This window comes from Columba livia, chromosome 3 (genome assembly GCF_036013475.1).
Source record: "Columba livia isolate bColLiv1 breed racing homer chromosome 3, bColLiv1.pat.W.v2, whole genome shotgun sequence".
Taxonomy (NCBI): domain Eukaryota; kingdom Metazoa; phylum Chordata; class Aves; order Columbiformes; family Columbidae; genus Columba; species Columba livia.
In genome coordinates, this window is record NC_088604.1 from 120462988 (window position 1) to 120483951 (window position 20964).

At 42.6% G+C, this 20964-nt stretch overlaps 1 protein-coding gene across 4 annotated transcripts in view; it reads right to left on the reverse strand.

The window, feature by feature from the left end:
- Positions 1-20964, reverse strand: part of EML6 (EMAP like 6) — a 91464-nt gene that overhangs the window by 2933 nt on the left and 67567 nt on the right. For all 4 annotated transcript variants that reach the window (XM_065059953.1, XM_065059954.1, XM_065059955.1 and 1 more), the window contains 17 exons: positions 20611-20787; positions 20300-20501; positions 19952-20078; positions 10992-11070; positions 9684-9813; positions 9066-9164; positions 7772-7792; positions 7243-7416; positions 6357-6565; positions 4990-5147; positions 4203-4317; positions 3094-3282; positions 1988-2160; positions 1270-1432; positions 844-947; positions 383-536; positions 194-294 (listed from right to left, as the gene is read on the reverse strand). In XM_065059953.1, the coding sequence (XP_064916025.1) occupies positions 194-294; positions 383-536; positions 844-947; positions 1270-1432; positions 1988-2160; positions 3094-3282; positions 4203-4317; positions 4990-5147; positions 6357-6565; positions 7243-7416; positions 7772-7792; positions 9066-9164; positions 9684-9813; positions 10992-11070; positions 19952-20078; positions 20300-20501; positions 20611-20787 (2375 nt within the window). The remainder of the gene's footprint in view (positions 1-193; positions 295-382; positions 537-843; positions 948-1269; positions 1433-1987; positions 2161-3093; positions 3283-4202; positions 4318-4989; positions 5148-6356; positions 6566-7242; positions 7417-7771; positions 7793-9065; positions 9165-9683; positions 9814-10991; positions 11071-19951; positions 20079-20299; positions 20502-20610; positions 20788-20964) is intronic.

The window sequence follows — 20964 nt, forward strand, 5'->3', positions numbered from 1 at the left end:
GGCAGCCGCCTCTTGGTGCAAGCGACCCCGAGCCAGCAATTCCAGAGTAAGAAAACAGGCTAAACCTGCCACAGGGCGGCAGGTGCAGTGAGCGCCGAGGGGGCTGAGCAAGGTGCTAACGTGTTGCTGTGCATTTGGCGGAGAAAGATACACAAAACATTTTTGATTGTCATCAAAATAAATAAGCGGTTACCTGCAGTCGTCGCCTCCCGTACTTATCACGTACTTGTCATCGTGAGAAAAGCGTATGTTGGTGACATGCGCGGAGTGCCCGAAGTACCGCTTGTGTTTGGCCTGTTGGGAAAGAGCAGCAGCTGAGGAACGGGTGCAGGGACAAAGCTGGGCAAAAGCAAGCTGTTCACATAATAAAATCGCCACTTACAAATTTTTCGGTGCATGGGAAATCAAACAGTTTCACCAGGCCAAAGTCGTCTCCTGTGACTACATTTAGGCCGGCGTGGGTCACGCAGGCGCAGTTGACATCTGCTTTATCTGCGTTTCGCGGCCAAATTCCAATGACTTCGTCTCCCAGGATGCTGTTCCAAATCCAAGTTAAAAAAGAACATTAGAGCACAAGGCTGACTTGCTGCTGTTCCGCTCTAGAGCAGGGGGAGGCAACACAGCCTCATAATGAAAAAAACACCTCCTTTGAAAATCCATGCGTTCTCCCTCTACATCATTGCACCGAATGCCATCTCATAATAAAGAGTGTCCCAAGAACATACTTCTTTTGTGTGTGAATCCTAAACTATCGCTATCTATAAATCCCGAGCTTTATCTCCTGCGGAAGCACTCGTGCAATTTTATCCAGCGCTTTGCGCAGCTGTGCTCTGGAGCTCTTACCTGGTCCACGTGGCCCACGTGATCTTTTCGATCACTGCAGGGTCCGTTATTTGCTTTCCCAGTGGTACCTCGTGAACCTGACGCTTATAGGCACCCGTTGATACCTGAAAGCGGGAAAGGAAGAAGCTGGTAACTTGCCATTAATGCATCATTTTCTTTATTTGTAAGATTGCCAGCAGTAATAGTCTCAACGGGTTTGATCAGGAAGCGTTCGCTGGTTTATCTCAGCCCAGTTTCGCTAAATCAGAACGACTCCCGGAGGAAAGCTCAGGTGTGAATTCAGGTATCGCACGCAGCCCATCCCAGGGACAGGGAGGGCACCCGGAAATTCAGAACGACTTTGGAAAGCCTCCCTCACTCTTTCTTCTTGTTCCTATTACCTGGTAAGTGACAATAAATACAAAAGTGGCTTTACCTGAGACGTACCTGGATGTACCTGCTGTCTGCAGAAAAATCCATCTGGATGACAAAACTCGCGATGTCTTTGCAGTAGCCGATTCGGTTCAGGGTTGTACCTTGAGTGAGATCATAAAAATCCACAGTCTGTTCTTGTGAACCCACTGCCAAAAACCTGTTATCCGGGCTGATCCTGGACAATAAAACACAGGATGGGCATATAATTTGCTGTTTCTGTGCAAGAATCTTCTTTTGCCTTTCATGTTAACACAAACCAACAAATTTCTTCTACTGGAAACCACAAAAACCTTCTATCAACAGCAATATTGAATCCCAACTGAACCCTGATGCTTAACGGATGAGGAAGACGGAGGACGCTGCACGCGGTGAGCTGGTGTGGATATTGCACTCCACGTGCAGTGTAATAATCCTCTGGGGGAAGGCAACGGGAACTGCGATTTTAAAATGCACTATAACGTTAATTCCCATAACCCCAGCTCCACAGTGTACAAATTACTAGCTATATTCGAGTGGATATAACTGAATTGGTCACAATGTGCGGTATATAAGATAAATAAGCTTGAGGTATATGTAAAACCACCGGTCAGCGGTAAATGCATTTCATGATTTCAAGCAGGTTTAAACAAACCTGGCCTTACAAAAATCTGGAGTGCACTTGGACCTTGATGGGCTTTGTCTTGAGTAAGGGCCGCGCATCTCGAGAAGCGCGGCTGAACTGCTGCCCTACCTGATATCCTGGATCGCAGACTTCCTGTCTCGCTTTTTGCCCCAAACCTTAAGGCTGTTTACAAGTAAAATAACGAACTCTCCGTTCTTCATGCCAATTGCAACCATCTCACCGTCAGGACTATACGCGGCACATCTCGCCGGGTGACCCAGATTCACTTTGTTCAGCAGTTTCTGCAGGAACAGAAGCAAGAGGCTCATAGCTCCCCTGGACCAGCCCACCACCTGGAAAGCTTCCAAACGCTAAGTATTACAGTCACTTATTGAAAACAAAATGTCTATAGTTTCCTCTAAATATAAATCTGAAACTTCACATTAAAAAAATCACATCCCACCAGGCATATGTTGCAAACCAGCCTTCTAAATACCAGTGTAACTCAGACGGGTTCCACGTTTGCACCCATCTTGTTGCAGGGCGAGTCCAAGTTTTACACCAGAAAGAATATCGCTTAGCAGAAAAGGCTGAAAAACCCATTTCTGCGTTTGCGTGAAAGGTGATTGCGATGTAGCTTCTGCAACTGCCCATCCCGGGAGGCTTTCTCCCTTTCATTTGCTACGTGAAACCAGACTGGAACGCTCTTGCGTTTTCTTTTGTATCTATAGTATATTCATTTTCCATATTTGAAACGGTCCCTGTTAGCTCAGGCAGCGACCTTTTGAAAACGTTTATGCATAGGCAGACACCTTTCTGTTATTTTTTAAAACACGTTTTATTTATTTGTTATTTTTTAAATGTTGGTTGGTATGCAATTTGACTTGGAAAAAACATGCTGAACGCCACATGTGCAACGTGCCCGGTTCTAGAGCAGGGCTCTAAACCAGAGAGCTGTGACCGCCAGGCTCTGCGCATTAGGGACAGGACATCTGTGTCACCCAGCCTGTCAGCACGGAATTAAAACGTTTCCTTAATCCACTCCAGCCTGTACTTTTGGATCAAAATAAGCAACGCACAGCACCAGGCCCTCCATCGGCAGCCCTGCTTTTAAACAACTGCGGTTCCCTGCGCGTGGCCACAGAGCAGGAGGACAAGCGGAGAAACGTCGCTGTCTCCACGGCTGGATAAACGATCGTTTATCATCAGATACTTTTTGATGCAGTGATACTCACTTTGTCACACAGGTCCCAGATTCTCGCTGTTCCATCGTTACTTGCAGAGATAAATATGTCCTTTGAGGGGTGAGTTGCTAAGCCCCAGATTTCCCCTTCCATGTGGCAGTCGATCAACAAGTTTGACGCTGCATTTTTTTCTCCTACTTCAAGGATTTCTCCATCTTTTGTTCCCACTAAAATTTTCCCCTGTTTGTAAAAAAAGAATGAGAGATGGGCTGTCAGTATAACACACAGAATACGTCAATAGCAGTAAAATACGGATGTATCGCAGAAATATCTGATAACTCAGCCTGATTTATATTTCTTGTTCATGCAGCATCTTAAAAACAGGAGAGTAAGACCAGTGAGACTTCGACATCCTGAGATCTGCTGCTGTGTTCTGCTGTTCCCGTTGAGTGACTGCCCTGCATTTCCAGCTTGCCATTAAGGATCTTAATTCAGATCTAAGGGTTTACACACAAGTTGCAAAGGAGGACTCTCATACTTCTAACTAAATATAATATTTAGGCGATAATTGAAAAAATCAAATCAGGCTTTTAGTCTTAGTTAGACTGATGGAAAGCACCTTGCACCTGCTGTTACCCAAGAGCACGTCAAATTCCTGAGACTTGAAATAGGAAGTTAAATAGAGACCATTTCCTGAGGTGCCAGGTTGCACAGATACCCGCCCCCTGCACTGACACTCCTGCAGCGCCACACGCTCCTTTCACAACATTCACAAGTACCATTTCAACATGTGCAAGAGCGATTTCAGCATCTCAAATTGCTCGTTATTTTCTATTCTTTTCCACTTTGCCAAAACTTGAAGCCAACCAGTAATTCTCAGTAGGAACATGTTTTATTTGTGACTTAGAAAAAAGAAGCAAGGATGATTTCTGCCTGACTGGAGGCCCTAAGCTGTGCCTACATTTACCTTGTAAAGCAGGTACCTCAGTTCCTTTTGTCCTTGGAAAACCAAGCCAGAGGGCAGCGTAAGGCCCGCCACTGCGCCCAGAACGCACCCAAGGGACTGCCAGCAGGCCGAGGCAGACAAAGCTCCCCCAGAACTACCAGTTCTTCTGTGCGCCTCCCGCCCAGGCCCCGCGACGCGCCCGCGGCTCGCTCACCTTCCCCCTGCAGACCGAGCGCACGCACTCGATGAGCTGCCCGCTCTCCAGCTGGAACGCTCGGCACCGCTTCATCTCCTGATCCCACAGCTTCACAGCTCCCCCCTCCTTCGTGCTGAAAAGAAGCGGCTTGTGTTACCCACACGTCTCCTGCACAGGCTACAACAAATCCCACATGGCAATCCCAGCAGTGTTCTTCTGATCAAATAATAAACCGTGCATTGAATCACCTGCTACTGCTTATAAAGACACCTCATGCTTGTCCAGTGGAAAGTAAATATTAATAATAAAAATATAAACACTATCACACTTCATGGTTTAAACAGTATCATGCCTAATCTGTGAAAAACAAACTGTTCTCTTGTCACTTAATCTCGGATCCCTGTCACCAAGATGAACTCAGCAAATACGCTACTTTCTGGTAAATCAAAGAACTTCCTAATCACAGAGCGTCCACTGGGAGAGGTTGGCTGCCATTTGACAGAACTGAGGAACTAATTAAAACCCACTTACGCCACGCTGCCAGCAGCTTATACGGGTGTTCATTTCAATTGTAGTTCGAGGTTCCGTGTGTCCTTTGCATGTAACGTGCACGGCTGTGATATCCTGCTTACCAGCCCTTTACTTACTAAGACTCCTGGGCACGTTATGTAAAATTTACATTGAAACCACTATACTACAGATACCATTGAACTCTGGGAAGCATTGTGTATGTCTAGAGTATACAATAAAACTATCACTTAAGAGAGAGCAAGGCTGTGCACTTTAGGAAGATGAGATGGCTTACGGTCTCTCCTTCCCTCCGGTAACAATGAGTCCATCTCGAAGGGTTGTGTACATCGTAAACACCGGCCCTGTGTGAGCTTTGGCCACAAGTCTAACCAGGAAATGATCCTTCCAGACGTAGACATCTCCATTTATGGCACCAGTAAACGTGAGGTTATTCTGCAACAAACAGCAATGATCTCTGATATAATAAATACCATGGAACTCCTGTTCAGTTTGAGTCAAAATTCTTTTAGCTACTGAATTTCCTGAGAAAAGTCAACTATGCAATGAACGCAGGAATTAAAACCATCTGCATCCAGAAAAGGGGTTTAATGAGTTTAACGACTGCACTGTAATGGTGTTTATTTGAGATGTTATATATCATCTGGGTCCTTGTCACCGTTAAAGCATCCTGCGTGCATGACACATGCTAATGGAGCAGAGTTCATCGGCCCTTTCGAAGGAGCCCCTTACAGGATGTTAGTTCCATCATTTTAGAGAAGAAAATGTCTGTTGGGCTGTTTCTACACAGAAAATACTGACAAGCCACTGGTTTGTTCTAACGTTACACTCTGCTTCTTTTTTCAAATCACTTTTGGGGTCTTTAGTGCCCATTACATTACTCCTATTTTATACTGGAATAATGCCATCAGAATAGAAAGAAATGTTTTGTATTAAGCAATGTTTGATAGCAAAGTCACTTATTTGGGCACAAGGATGCAGATGTGGGAGCCTAATTTTGTGCATTCACATTTCACACATTAGTACTATTGTCCAGGGTTGATAATTAGGATCAAGGGCTTCTCAGAATTGGTCATTTGTATAATTTATGCTTTACCTTTGCAAAGGTAATTTCTGTGGGGTTTCTGGATGAAGCAGAAGCTATTTCAGACCTCAATATAATGGTAACACTGCTTTTTCGTTATTAACATGCATTCTTTTCCTTAACTATGAAGCCTAAAGCACGGTGCTCTGGTTCCTTACTGTCACTGTTAGCTGGATCTCTAGCATAGGTCATGCCAGATACTGTCAGCAGGAAAAAAAAGGTTGCAGAGCCTACACACAAAATAACAAGATCACATTTTTCTCAACCAGTGAAGTGCTAATAACTGGCAAAGTACCAAAATAAAAGCCTTGGCAGCTGATGCTGTAGGTACGCACAGACGTTAATAAAAAACGTTCACCAACAGAGAAGCCCAGCCCTGCTTAGAAAACTGACACGAGCATCTAAAGGCGTGCAAGGTTTAAATTAAGTTTAACTACTAAGCCAGAGCTCTGTGGTCTTGCACTGCCCACACTGTACTGGATTCCAACAAAGCAAATTGACACTTGCAGTTTTAATAAAAACATTATTACAAAATTTTGTAGCACGTAACGTGAACTCACTGCTCCGAAGGCAACAGAAAGCATGGTTTGCATTTTGGCATCTTCCATGGAACCAATGACTCCTTTCTTATAAAGCAAAGCACTGCCCGCTAGTGTCCAGAACTTCATGTGTTTTACCCCCACAGACACAAACTGAGTGTCTGAATCCGGGCGGAACTCCACAACGAATATCCTCTCCAGGTGTCCTCCCCTGCTAGCCACTTTGGCCCCTGTTTTAATTAGGAAAGGATAAAAATAAAGTTACGTTTACCTGCAAAATTAAGCTCTGATATTTTATAAAATAAATCGACCTGGTATTGGATTAGAGAACTGTGTCCCAGATGCTGAAAACTAAGCAAAACCCAACATTATTCAGTGTATCAAACACGTTCATTCATGCAACCCGCAAAGTCCCTGGTTATTCCACTGCACCTGACAGGTTTAGGAAATGCAGATTTAGGTCTCCAGAGCATGATTTTTCTCCTTGGTCAGTGGAATAACACCACAGAAATTTTGAACATCATCCGTGAGTTACCATCTGGAGAAACACGCAGGGAAACATCTAATGAGCTGAGACATTTCTCCTCTCCACCACTTCTGAAGATGATAATTATTTTCTGGAACTTACTTCCCAAAGGCCTATCTATGGTGTAAAATTTAAAGTCCAAGTATTTTAGGAAGAAAAACACAATACTTTCCTTAAATTAATGGAATTTTGTATTAAAGAACATTCCTTCCTTCTACTTATAATAGAAGTGTAAAACTTCTCATTCCCGTTTTCTAGCACTTTGCTATCTCCTTCAGCTGAGTTTGTGACTTAGGGAGCCGTGATACTCAGAGAAAGAACACAAATCTGCCCCAAAGGCTCGACAGCTGAGGCTGGAGGGACAGGGTGTTCCAGAGTTACCTTCTTGCCACCTCCAGACGGTGACCGTGTGCTCGGGATCCACTCCCACCGACACCAGCAGTTTGCCCGTCGCGCTGAAGTTGACGTAGTTGACCCCTTTGGTGTGGAAGCAGCGCAGCATTGAGATCGTTTGCTTGCTCATGGCATCCCAGATATGAATGGTGGGAGTTGTACCTGCGTGCAAAAAGACGGATTAGAAGAGAATTAATTCAGCGTCTGGAAAACCTCAAGGCAAAATAGGCTTTATTTCAAGGACATTTAACCTAAACAGACACTTAGAAGTTGTGAGTTTTTAAGATTAACACTACTCCAAAACTCGTAATAGCTTGCGAAACACAGGGGGAATCATTGCATGTCATGAAGTAAGACAAATTCTAAAAGAACAACAGAACACTTATGAAGAACCTCATGCAAAATGAACAGTCTGTAGATGTTTCACTTGTATCCGCGATTCGCACAGATACAACAAGGTAACGGGCAAAATTTACATAACTCTGCTGACTAAAATCCACAAACGAATCAGCCTTACCTGGGAATTCTGTCATATCACCTGCATTGTGAGAGCAATGGCAAATGAGGAAGCACCAAGGGAAAACAACAGGTGAAATAAGTCACGTTTCTAATGCTGAAGAACCAGCATCAGCACCAGAAGGAAAACAAAATTAAAAATTTGAAAATGGATATGGATTAAATCAACAAAACAAATAAGCAGGAATATTGTTGAACTTTTTTGAGTATATTTGTTTCTATACACAAATATCGCAACAATATCTAGCACTTTCGAGTTTTTAAAATGGTATTTAAAAGAAAAGCCAAAGACATGCAGTTTTAAAAAATTACTAGATTTAAAAGCAAAGTGGATATGTAGTTATAGAGAATATCAATCAACAATCAGAAACACTGATTTCATGGGCTCTTATTGGCAGAACAGAACAAGGGCCTTTAGCAGTCCCCTCCTCCGTGTCCCACAACTCCGGATTTGGAGCTGCAGCTCCGAGGTGGACAGGTTTTCGTGTTCACCCACCATTCCAGCTGAAATGACAGCACTCGCCCAGTACAGGTGCCAAAGCTGGTTTGTCAGGGTGTTATCTACTAGCATTTTCCTGCCCCCTATTAAGTTACTTGTTATGGACCTGAGTCTCCCTCCAGAATGACCCAAATTAGCATGACACCGTTCTTTTTCCTCAAGTTAGTTATTCCGGTATTAAGCTGGCGTAAGTGAAAAGCAGCAGATCCTTCTCAAGGCTTGGGAGAAACGATCCTGCATTTCCCACACAACGTTTACTCCTACAAAAGGCCCCGGGGAATCTAACAGGACTCTCCATGTCAATAATAAACACATAAATACTCATGGTTTCACAACTGGCCCCTTATAGGTGTCATAACTTGTGTTGAGATTTCCCTCTGTTTCTCTCCTCCTCTGTACAGCTTTTGTACACCTGCATACGAAATTGTCATGACGGTATTTTCACTGCCAAGCATCTTACTGCTAAACAGAGCCTTGGATACAGGAGGGAAAGAGGGAATTCTATAAATCGTATGATTAGAGATTAATGAACTGACTTAGTACAGTTTATCAAAGCTTGCTTTCTGAAATAGGATAATACTACAATTAACTCTAAAATCCAAAGACTCACAATCAGAGATGAAATTGAAATCGTAAGAAAATCCTGAAGCGCGATTACCTCTTCAAAATCAAAGAAAAGGTTTGAGGACAGCAACACTGGCATGTCCTGGTCGACTTCCTACACAGAACAGCCCAAAATAAATCAGTGCCCCTGATAATTTTTGAGTAACACTTTGTTACATAGAGAGTCACCTACCGATCTGGCTGGTAGCCACGATATTTTTATACTTTGGGTGTTGATTCACAGTCAGGCAGAGAATGTCATCGGTGTGCTCCAGGTAGAAACTCTGACTACCTAATAAAATTCAAACGTGGTTTTACTCACAACAGTATCGAAGACAGAACCACCGCTGAAGCAGGGACTATTCAAGCAGCTTGTTCTACACTCACGCTGTGCTCCCGTTCCCAGGCACCCTTTCCAAATTCACTGTGTACATAACCATTAACACACACCTATATATATTTAAAAGCAGTATTTGGTAAACTAGCTATGTCCAGGGAACTGGGAATCAGCCTCAAAATGAAACACTGGATGTCACTGCTCCTAACGTTTTTGGGGTACTAGTCATCTCTCAAGCCAGGCTCTCTCCCCTGAGAAAGCTGCCCCAGTGTCTTCAGCAGGGAGCAAGCGTGACCCAAACAGGAGAAATTGTCAATCTGATACAAAAAACATATAAAACATTTTTTGCATTATTTATCAAGATGCAAAACGTGAGAAAGTTAAAGGACTGTTAAAAAGTTACGGCTTTCAGTCAGAAACATTTCACTTGTAGAGCGTTTTTTTATCTCTAAGTATTATTTCAAGTTGAATTACCAGTAGAAAGATTTTGAACCACGCCTGCCGCAGCTGTGTGGAAAATAATATCAGCACCATCATTTAGGTAATGAAGGTTGTTGCGGCAATCGAATCCTCTGTATCCAAAAACATGGTCTAGAGCCAGCTCCTAGGCAAGTAAAACAACAAGAAAGACTACGAGTGAAACGAAAGAAAAACCAAGGCGATTACAGAGCTTGGATCACGTAAGCACAGTTCTAAAGCAACTACACAAGCTACAAATATCTTGCAGAGGCAAGAGAATAGTTAAACAATATCTAATTGGTTATCCCTGTTCTTCTGCTGGTTTATTGAGGCACAACATTCTCACAGACTGTCTATACCTCTCTAATTGGTCAGCCAAGGTACCTTTATAGGTACATTTATATCCTTATTTCTTTAATCATTCAGCTGGCTGTAAATGTTTTGCTTCTGTACATTTCCATTCTAAATATACACAACTTAGAAAAGAAGGTCCCATTTTATTAATCTTCCTACCACAGTTTAATAGGGCATGGGGCATTGGGTATTTGCAAATATCTTTACTTCAAGAGTCTTCAAAAATCATTTTCATAAACTACCAAACTTTTAACAGACCAAATTCTGAGCTTGAAGCCCTTAGAAGAACCAAAGGCAGCCTGTAAGTTACTCTACAGTTCAATCATTAATTAGAGGTGTAATTTCAGCTTACAATAAGCAATCACCAAGGAAATTTCCTCCAGAAAAACAATGATGGCTAATGGATTGTTGTTAAAGTTGCTTCTATAGCCCAGAGGACAGACTTAAGGAATCTGTCCCCAACACAATTACCACTGACTTTCAACAATTCGAATGGCACTGACAGACCCAGCAATTGTTGCAAACTGTCCACACAGCCCATAGAATATTCCTTGCACATTACATGGAAATTCCAAAAAGTTGTTTGGGGGGCCCTACAACTTTGGGGAAAAGGGTATGGTGCAAAGTCAAAGAGCAAATTTCATCATTCAAAATGACACATGATTTTTCGTGTGTGAAAAGTGCAGTTTCTGAGTGTATTTCTCTCGGGGTTGCGGAGCGAGCGTGGGTTGTGCTGTGGATTCACACGCCTCCGCTCTGCCTGTCCTTCCAATTCAGACATGAACCTGGGTTTGGAGAGACCTGATATTACAGGTAAGTGTTACCAGCCTGGATTTGGGTTCTGTCTGATCGAGCTCGCTGTCTGTCCCACCTTCCACCTGTACATGACTTCAGCTGCCCTCAAAACAGGGATGAGCTTCACCCAGCACACGTTATTTTCAACGCAAAGGAGAAAGTATTAAGCCTGACCTCAACCAGTTTCTTTTTTTTGGTGATATTGTTCTTTTGCAGTTTTTCAGGTTGAGGAGCAGCTCTGCTAACTGGTGGTCTGAAACAAACATTTAAAACAGAAGAGAATCAGTATGTTTGAAAGCAAAATAAAACCTTCAAAATCATCTCCTGTGCTTGGTACGTGAACAGGAAACGGCCAAGTGCAACTCCAGGAGCTGAACGCCTGGCTTTTGTTGGAGGTACACAACAAACTGAAATCACGTGCATTTTGATGGAAAGAGCAGAAATAACGCTGATGTGGATTTTGCGGATCAGTGGCAGAACAGACCACCTCACAACATTCTTCTGAAAAAGCAAAATGATTTAAATCCATGGGAAAATCCTTGAATACTACACGATAGTAAACTGTTCCTTTCAGGAATGATCTGAAAGATGTTCCCCAGCCTTGCTTCTGAAACACCCTGTCCCAAAACCTTGACATGGCTTCATTTCAATCTTCTCAAAGTCATATTGAAGATAAAATGATTACATTCTAGAATGTACAAGTCCTTCATCTGTGTGAATTTAACAGAGGCTAAGGCCAGCAAAGCATTCTTTACATAATTACAGTTGCTGAAAGTAGCTAAAAAGGACAAATGCAGAACACAGACTGAAACAAAACAGTCTGTAAAGACAGATAAACTTTAGTGCTACTATTGATCCTTCCAAGCAAAAAGGAGGCCCAAAGCTAAGAGGAGTGGAGGGGTTCAGCCTCCAGAAGCTCATGACCTTACGAAATCACCTGGCTGCGCTCCAGTAACCACTGTGTTCATTTAAGCATAATGATTCTCCCTTCTCGTTAACAGAAATTCATGAGGGTTAATTCCAACCCTGTCAACAGCAGAACAGAGCCAGGAAAACTGCACTGGATTACTCAAGAAATAAGCCCATAGAAACCTGGCCTAGATTCTGTGTGATGTTTGTTCAATCTTGTACTTAGAGGTTTTACTAGAAGGGAGCAGTTGAAGTGGTGAATAAAAACAGATATTACAGTTAAATGCTTGCTCCAAAACATCACTTGATGGCTGCTGTTCCTGGTCCAAACCCCAGCCCACTGCAGGCCTTGAAACTCCAGCTGCGCATCCTGGAGATGGGGTTAAACAACAGGGCGGTTCTGGAACTAAAACCCAAAATGTCTGGCCTCAATTTCTTTCATAAACGCTGGAATCTGGAAAGCATTTCCAGAGTTTAAGATTTAAAATACGTATGGACTTGATAAACATGATATATGCTGTGAAAACTAGATTGTTCTTGTCCTTATACTGTAACTACCATCCTCATTTGGCAAAAATTAACTGCAGGAGAATGAAATCCCTTTTGCTTAGAAGGAGCTGCTTTTTCTGGAATTGTATTTTTTTATGGAGGGTATTAAAGGCAACAATGGACAAAACGCACAGCTAGAACATTTATTGCTACACAGCTGGAATACTTAGTGCAAGAAGTAACACGAAAAATCTGAGCTTTAAAAAAGACAGAACCCACCCCTCAAGCAAACAAGTAAACTCACTAAGTACCAGCAAAGTACATGAGCAGATGATCTTGTGACAATAAAAGAGTGAAAGAGTTACCTTGATCCCCTTGTAAGCAGCAAACAAAGCCAAGTAAGAGACTTAGTACAGTTTAGATGTACTGCTGACCGCTTGACTCATGCACAAGCGTTTTGAGAGTTGATCAGTCATTCCTTTGTGGCACAAAACATGCTATTCAAGCATGCCAGCAAGAACTAAAACAGAAATTAGAGTGCACCAGTCTACAAATTGGGAAACGTGGTAGCCGGGCATCCCTGGGTATGCTCTGAACTAAAGATGCTCCGAAGCGCCGGCCCTGCTCCCTGCACGCCTGACCCTGCACCAGCGGATTCCACGTGTGGCTCTTTATTTTCAGGTGCCTGACAGGGATGGAAACTGGTCGAAACTTAACTCTCATAAGCACTGGGGAGAATTTCACACAATGGCTGCTTGTTTTCCACCCTAGCTCAGCCCGCAATTTAGCCTCATAATTGTTTGTTGCTAGGCCAGCTCAGGGGCACAGCCTGTACTTCAGTGCTCGCAGGGAAACAAGTACCTTTATTTTCTCCAAAGTGGTCAGTGCAGCCACGTTACGTAACCGCCGCTGGTAACTGGACCGAATAGCAGCACAACCACCAGCGGAGAAGGGTGGAGGAACTATTACAAAACTTAATTCTCTTACAAAATAAAGTCATTATGTGATGCTAGAACAGCAAATGCCGTTTCAGCCCAGATTTACTCCGGCCTTTGAAGCAGCACTTAGGAAAATAATAAAACATTTCCTTGTATGCTTCCTGCTCTTTTTTCTGTTTTAGTGTCATTTTAAAGTGGACCATTTTTACACTTCTTTACCTAGAATATCAGCTAAAGTTTATGAGCAGAGCAAGCCAACATTCTTTATGAAAGCAAGAGCACACTACCACTGTGACACGACTGATAATCACTGGATGGTACGCATGAGAGTTCATTTGGAAACGTACACACACATATACTTTTATATATATCTATTCACAGTACACACAAACACAAATGTTGTGTGCATTCATATATACATGTATATGTCTATATACACATGTATGCATTCATTGCCTTATTATCATGTTAATAAACCAAATGTAAAGCAGTATCCAATTGTTGACATTTTAACGAGCCATTTCATTTTTAACAAGACTGTGACTACACCTGGTTTATTTTGATGCACAAGACGGCGGTGTCAAGACAAGAAATTTGCACGGTAGCGAATGACATGCATTTACCCTTTCTGACCTATGCAATCTGCATGTGCATTCGCAGCAATCTGTGCTTTTTCTGTGCTGGGTGCTGTCAGTACTTACTTGACAATTCCCTGCCTCCAAAGGAAAGCAAGTTAAAACATAGTACAAGCATTAACGGTTTCTTTCCAGTGATTTCAAATAAATACGCTTATATTACGTTATGGGATGAACGAGTTCCAGGAAAGATAAGACACAGTCAGACATTAAAGGGCTTTCAGTTCTTTAGATACTCTGAACACAGCAAATAACATTTCTGTGACTAGCATTTACCTGTATGATCTGCTTACACAAGTACACACGGTTATAAATCAGTGAGCCAGCTCATGATTTAAACTGACAGAATCTCACCCACTCTCTTTATGGGTCTTCACGCAGAAATGTGAAAAAGTGCAAGTGACAATTCCTTCCCTCTGCCCTGAGCAAAAGCTGAGACAGCCAAGAGCCAGGAGCAGGAGAGGAGCCCGAACCATGGGGGGTGAGCAGGCAGCACCCAGCCAACCCAGAGCTGGGCAGGGGCAAGGGGGAATGGGGCTGGCAGAGCGGGGCACCTGCGGGCAAAGAGAGGGGATCTGAGAGAACAGGGGAAAAGCAAGGGGAAAAATGTTAGATCCATTCAGATGGAAAATAAAGGAGAGAAAAAGGAGACTAAAAATTGTTACGATAAATTCTATACGCCAAGAATAACCAACTCATGTTTTAGGAGCACATGGCGTAATCGCTCTTTAATGAGAGATGCTGTCTGCATCAGTACTAAACTGGCGAGAACATGAATACTCTGTTCTGAGACCAATGGGAACAGAATTGGATTTGCAGAAACAACGTTGCAGGAAAGCGACAAACAAGGAGGTTTGGAGCAGGGACAGATGATGAAATGTCCTGACACTGGGAAGGCGACGGGCTGGCCCCGCACAAATGGGAGAGAGGAGGGTGCACACGGGGTCTGTGTGCGCGTTCAGACGGCTGCTGGCGGACAGGGAACCTGCTCGGGTGCTGCACAAAAGCACAAAGGGGCAGCACTGCTCCCAAGAAAAGAAAGCAAGGTTCAAAGAGCGGTAAGACCATCCACTACTGGTAGCTTGGTTTGGACAGGACAATTAAAAATCCAAGGTTGAAAAAAGCGTACTGTTCATCGCAGCACAAATGCAAAAGCAGCTTTTCAAAGTACACTTCCCAAGGGCCCTAAAACTGCTGCAAAACTCCAGAGCTTTAAGAAGCGATTAAAAGATTTTGTGAATTCTAAGCCCTTGGATTTTCCCATCCCGGCACACATAGGAGTTTTACACACAATTGTTCCCGCCGTTACTCTTCCTTTACATTTTGTAGATAACACAAGACGACAAAAAAGAATAGTATTAATGTGAAAACATCCCACTCTCTCATACAGTCAATCAAAGCAAAGCTGAAACAAAACTAGGGGGAAACATTAATTGCAATCTAAATTATTTTTTAAAAGCGTACCATTGAAAAAGCCTTAGCAGGGTTACAATATTTATGATTTCACATGTATGCTGATGCACTCTAAAACAAAAATAAAGATATTGCAGAAAATAGGGTGGTGATAACCATTTTCCTATTTTATGAAGTCATTGCATTCACATGTCATTCTAGTTCAGTCTCCAAATGGGAAACAAGCAGATAATCAGTTCTGAATGAAATCTGAAGGCCTTTATTTTTTACTAAGTTTATAGTTCTAAACCCCTCGTAAAGCTGTTATTCTGAACACCTATTTCAAACAGGCTGGCGCTATTGCGCCGGGATGTGCTGTCCATAACGTCTGGGCAGACGGTGCTGGCTGGGGGATCCCTCCGCTGCCTTTGCCAAAGCCACCTTCAAGGAACACAGACTCCTTCCCAGGCTCCAACCTACACAACAATCCTCACAACAAGCTGAATATTTCGCATCAACCTCTGTGCAGAGAGCACTCGAGTTGCAAGAGAGCAATGCTGGGAAGATGCTGTGCGTTACGGCAGCATCGGCATCCCTCAATTCCACACCCGCTCAAAGTGTCACACAAATGGCCGAGAGCTCTGGGGCAGCTGCGTGTGACCAGGGAGAGGAAGGATGGACTCTGCGCTCAGAGGGACTCCAGCAACATCCGTCACAACGCGTGCGAGCCTTGGGGACAGCGGTGACACAACCAGCATGCTGCCAAGCACACTGAGGATGCAGTAACTTGACATAGCGCTGTCGAGAAAGCAAAAGGGAATATTCCAAAGGACGCCACTCATTCTCAAACAGGAGGGTTTTGCTGAATTAAGCCCCAAGTTTTCTCCATCCAAGAGAGGTGTTTTTCCATATACATTTTGAACAGTTCCCACCTACACACAAATACAACACAGATTCACATCCAAAGCTTGTGCGCATGTAAAAGTGTACGAGCAAATTCTGTAATCATATGTCTAATAATGCACTTTATGGTACAAAGGCTTGTACTTGCCACTTGTGGGGCTATTTTGAAAGCTTATATAATTCAGCTCATGCTTTTTTTAAAGAAATAAATAATCAAAAGAATAATATTTGAGGAGAGAAAATCCAACTTCTTAACCTTCTTTAACTTCTTTGTCTTTAGCAGAACACATGATTACAAATGATGCGCAATAACCCCACTGAGAACAGGTTCCGAGACAGGTAGCTCACCGAGAACGAGACAAGCCTGTAGGGTAAGAAGACAGAAAACTAGACAAACATGCTCATGCTGCTTTTTGTTTTCTACACATTCAACCTGCTTTAAATGGTTTTCTGTCAACAGGTTTATTACAGGAGTTGTCAGTTTATGTGGAGTCACGCAAATCAAACTAAATGAAAGCTGCAAACATAGGTGTTAGCGGCTAGGAGAATGCAAAATGAAAATCTGTATTAGTAACAAGCTTGTTTTCCTTGTATAAATTCTTTGCCAGTTCAAAAGGAAGCCCTTTTCGGACACGCAGCACAACGTGACCCAATGCACCAGCTAATACAAGACATTTAAAAACTGTTCCTCAGGCCCATCTCTCCTGTTATTTTTCCATCCTAAAGCTGTAACCGCTGACAGAGTCAGTAAATCTTGGCTCCTCCATGAAAATACCAGACCAAGATTTATTTCAAATCCTGCAAGTAAAATCTATCGCGTAACTTCTATGTTCCTCCAAGATATCTGCAGAATCATCATTATTTTCATTAGACAAATAAATAAGACAGGAAAATAAGAACTGATAAAGGGCTTTCATTTTATTTGCTAAGGAAAACCCTTAATATTATCCCCAAGTTTGTCATATGTAATTTTTTTTCCCTTTGTAATAATTATATTTCTCTGTCCAGTTTGCTTAGAGGCTCAGTACTCTGGAGCTGTGGAGAAGCTCAGTGTAACACTCATTTCCCTTTCATCTTGCCGGACTGCGCTGGGCACAGAGCACACGCTGTGCAGCAGCAGAGGACGCGGGGCAGCTGCTCTAACTCACTGTTATCTTGCGTCGGGTTTTATGTCAAATCTCACCTCCTACTGTCTTTCCCATCATGGGGGAGAGAGGGGCCAAGAATTGTTTCTCCTCTCTTTTGACAAAAAAAAGTAGAGTTAAGTCGTTGTATTAATTAGGGCCGAGTCAATTGTGAATTGCTGGTTCCTTTCAGGAAGGGGGGTGTTTGTTGCAAAGCCTTCCCCGCTAACCTGGTGCTGCCTGCATCAGCCCTTGGCCAGATAGCTGCAACTGTCTGAGGAGACAGGTCACCGTTCCCAGATCAGACTCTCCTGAATTGTACAGTGATTTGCTGTTTCTAGAGAGAGAACATACTCTGAGTTTTTCCAGATTCACCACTCTCAATATGACAGAAGCAGAGAGCCCTGCAAGCTCATTCTAGCAAACGCAAAGGTTAGAAAAGTGGAAAGGTAGCTACAGCAAAAAGGAAAATAAACCAGCCATCTTCTTGAAGCAAAACTGTCTCCTGGGTGTCACACAGTACCTTTGAGCACAGAAATAACTTGTTCAGCAACAATTCACCTCCCAAAACACAGAGAGCTTATTGTCCTTGCCCCAAGCAGCAGCTCAGCATTCCTCCTCTCTTCCTTGAGCTCAAAGCTGTGTTTTCTCTCTTTTCCACCCCCTTTTCTTAATTTAAACTTACTTTGTTTAATTCTGGGTTTCTACCCACTACACCTATGAAGAAGTCACAATGTTTCCTTTCTCAGACACACAATGAAAATACAGCAAGGAGGACACTGCTTCTTGTTAGACCCTCATCGCGTTTTGCAGTGAAGTGGAGCAGCAGTTTTTCAGGTCTTGGGATGAACTCACCACTTCTAACTTGGAGCTCTCCAGCTCGCAACATAATTTTCAATATCTACACAGTACGTTACCAATCTCAGTGCACAAACCCCATCAAACGCACAATCTTGAGGCCTTCATACAGACATACGGCACAATTACAAACAGGAAAGACTTTGGATCTGGAGGATTTCCTCCAGACAACCTCCCCCCTCACAAGACTACGAGTTGCCCCATGTACCTGCCTGGAAGAGACCGGCCAGAGTCCGAAATCTCTAACAACTGGCTTTAAATACTAGCCATTTATATTATTGCAATGAAGAAAGGGAAGTGAATGTACAAAGCTATATATGAAAAGTATGGGATCTGTTCACAAATTTATCAGAACAGCTAATTCCAAATACCAAAGTTGTGATTAAATTGAAGCAGTTGTAACTGAATAAAGACATATTAAAAATGTGTAGAAGAGCTGTCTATGGCTTTAGCAGAAAGATGGAAAGGACAGTTACAAGGGTTTATTTTCACGCTATTTTAAAATGAAGTATGAAACTGTTGATTGCATAGAGACAGTAAGAAGAAAAAAGATACGGAGAATGTTAAAACCTTCCTTTTTGCTCTCTTCAGTCTAGAGCGTGTTAAGGGATAGATTATTCTTTCAGATAGGCCACAGGGTGCTATGTTCATGTACAGTCACGTACATGAAAGAAAAGAGAAGGAAAGTTCCTGGGGACCCAAGGGACTGTGGTGATTTTCACTCCTTGGCTGAAAATAGTGCTGAAAAGCTGCAGAAGAGACTGATGCTGATGCTCAGATTGTTGCTAAGTCACTAGTACAAACCAATTGTAAGCCTAGCTTAACTGGTCAATTAAACTCACTCTACAGTTGCTTTTGCACCATCAAAGCAGAATAAAGCAGCTGGAAGGTACGAGGCTTTATGGTGCAAAACATCTGGCCACTGTACCATTGGCACTTGTTACTTCATGTGCCAGCTACACGTTTTCATCAAAACTTTGTGGTGAAAAAAGGGGGTGCAACATTTTCCTTCTCATCTTTCACAGCCAACATTTGTGCTCCTAGTCCAATAGCAAGTGCAAAATCACTAATTACTACCTTCTGTCCATCATGTTCAGCACTGCCTTCTTTGAGAGCTTTAAAAACAGAAACTAATTAATTTTACAAAGGTCTGCATAAGATTAGGAAGTGTTAGTAACTCCATTTGGTGTTTTCCAAACCAGGACACCAAGGAGATTTAAAGCCAAAAATCTCAAAAGTTGCCACTAATTTTCAGTAGTCAAGTACAAGTACCTTAGACCTTAATCTGTTGAATGTAATTACATGTTACATGTTTGTTCAAAGAACCAATTAACAGTTTTTACTCAGCCAAACCCCCGGGTGTGTGTTTCACTGGATCCGACCCTCTGTGCTCAGCTCTTACCTCTTTTCTTTCCTCTCCGATACTCTTCTCCTTCCAGCTAAAGTTTTCAGAATAATTCAGCCTAAGGCCAACACGTACTATGGCAAATTTCAGCTTTAACAGTAACAACCCAACACAATTATAAGCAACTGAAAATCTTTCAATGAAAACTTCACCACAAGCCTTAACTACAAAGTATTTACAAGCTCACCCTATCACAAACACCCTGCTGCAGACATATGTACAGCTACACATGCTATAGGAAAGGCTATAACTGCTTATGTGAACAGCAGAGGAGAACGCAACACTCACAGGTGTTTTACTTCACATATATATTTTTTTCTCCATCACATTAACACATTGTACCTTGTAAACACCATTTAATGTGTTACCTTGAGAAATTTAATATTCCTATCTCATTTCTAAGGGCTAATTATAGTTGAATGAGAAGAGATTCAGTAGAATGCAATGCACATTTGGAAACCAATGCCTTTGTGTGACATACCTCTCTTCCGCTGAAACTTCCTTCAGCTGTTGATGTGGTTTTGTCCCTTCCATTTCTCGGATGCTTACTGCATAGATCTTAGTGGTATAGTCAATTGCTTTTTCTCTTGCAACATCACTATCATAACCTTAGGAAAAGAAAACACAATATAAAACAAACTACCCTGTTTCATAGTGAAAGAGTAGAAAACAAGATCTGCACCAATAAAAGGAAACAAATCCTGCCAAGCTCTCCCTACACTGATCTTTAGCACGTGGAAGTTTCTTGCCCACTTCAAGTTAAATGCCTGTGTGAGTCTCTGTGGAATTCAGACTAAATTAAAGACGTGTTTTACACAATCCTTTTTACCTCCATCTTCTTCTGCGTCTGTGTCTGATTCTTCACTATCCACCAGCTTACTCTCCTGAATGCCCAAAAATTCTCTGGTCCAGATCATGAGAGCTGTGTCAGCACCACCTACAGTCAGCAGCACAGAATCATTGTGCAACCACCGCACGTTGGTTACCTGTGCGCTGTGACCCACGTACTTCTTGAATTTTGCATGTTGGCCCTGTAGCACAAAGAATTCGCACATTAGCAGTCTGACATATTGCAAACAGTGCCCTCCTTAATTCCCTTATTGCGCAGTTTCTAAATACAGAAATAAGTACACTTCTTACCTTTACCGGATAGGAAAAAAGCTTCACAAAACCAAAATCATCTCCTGTAGCCAAAAGCGTCCCATCTTTTGTCAGACTAGCGGCGTTCACAACGGTGACATCGCTGTGCATGGGCCAAATTCCTTCACAAGTAGGACCCAGAACACATGTCCAGGTGTCCCACTCAATCTTCTCTATCTGCAATCAAAATTTCCCCAAAAGAAGTCATCTTAATACATACTAAATACACACTGGTTTCATGCATATATTTGTCTATGTTTGATATTAATTTTTTTAGTGTTTTTAGAAGCTGTTCAGTGTTTCCATCTGTGTATGCACATCAGAGGGCTTAGAACTTTAAACGGCCCACTTTCC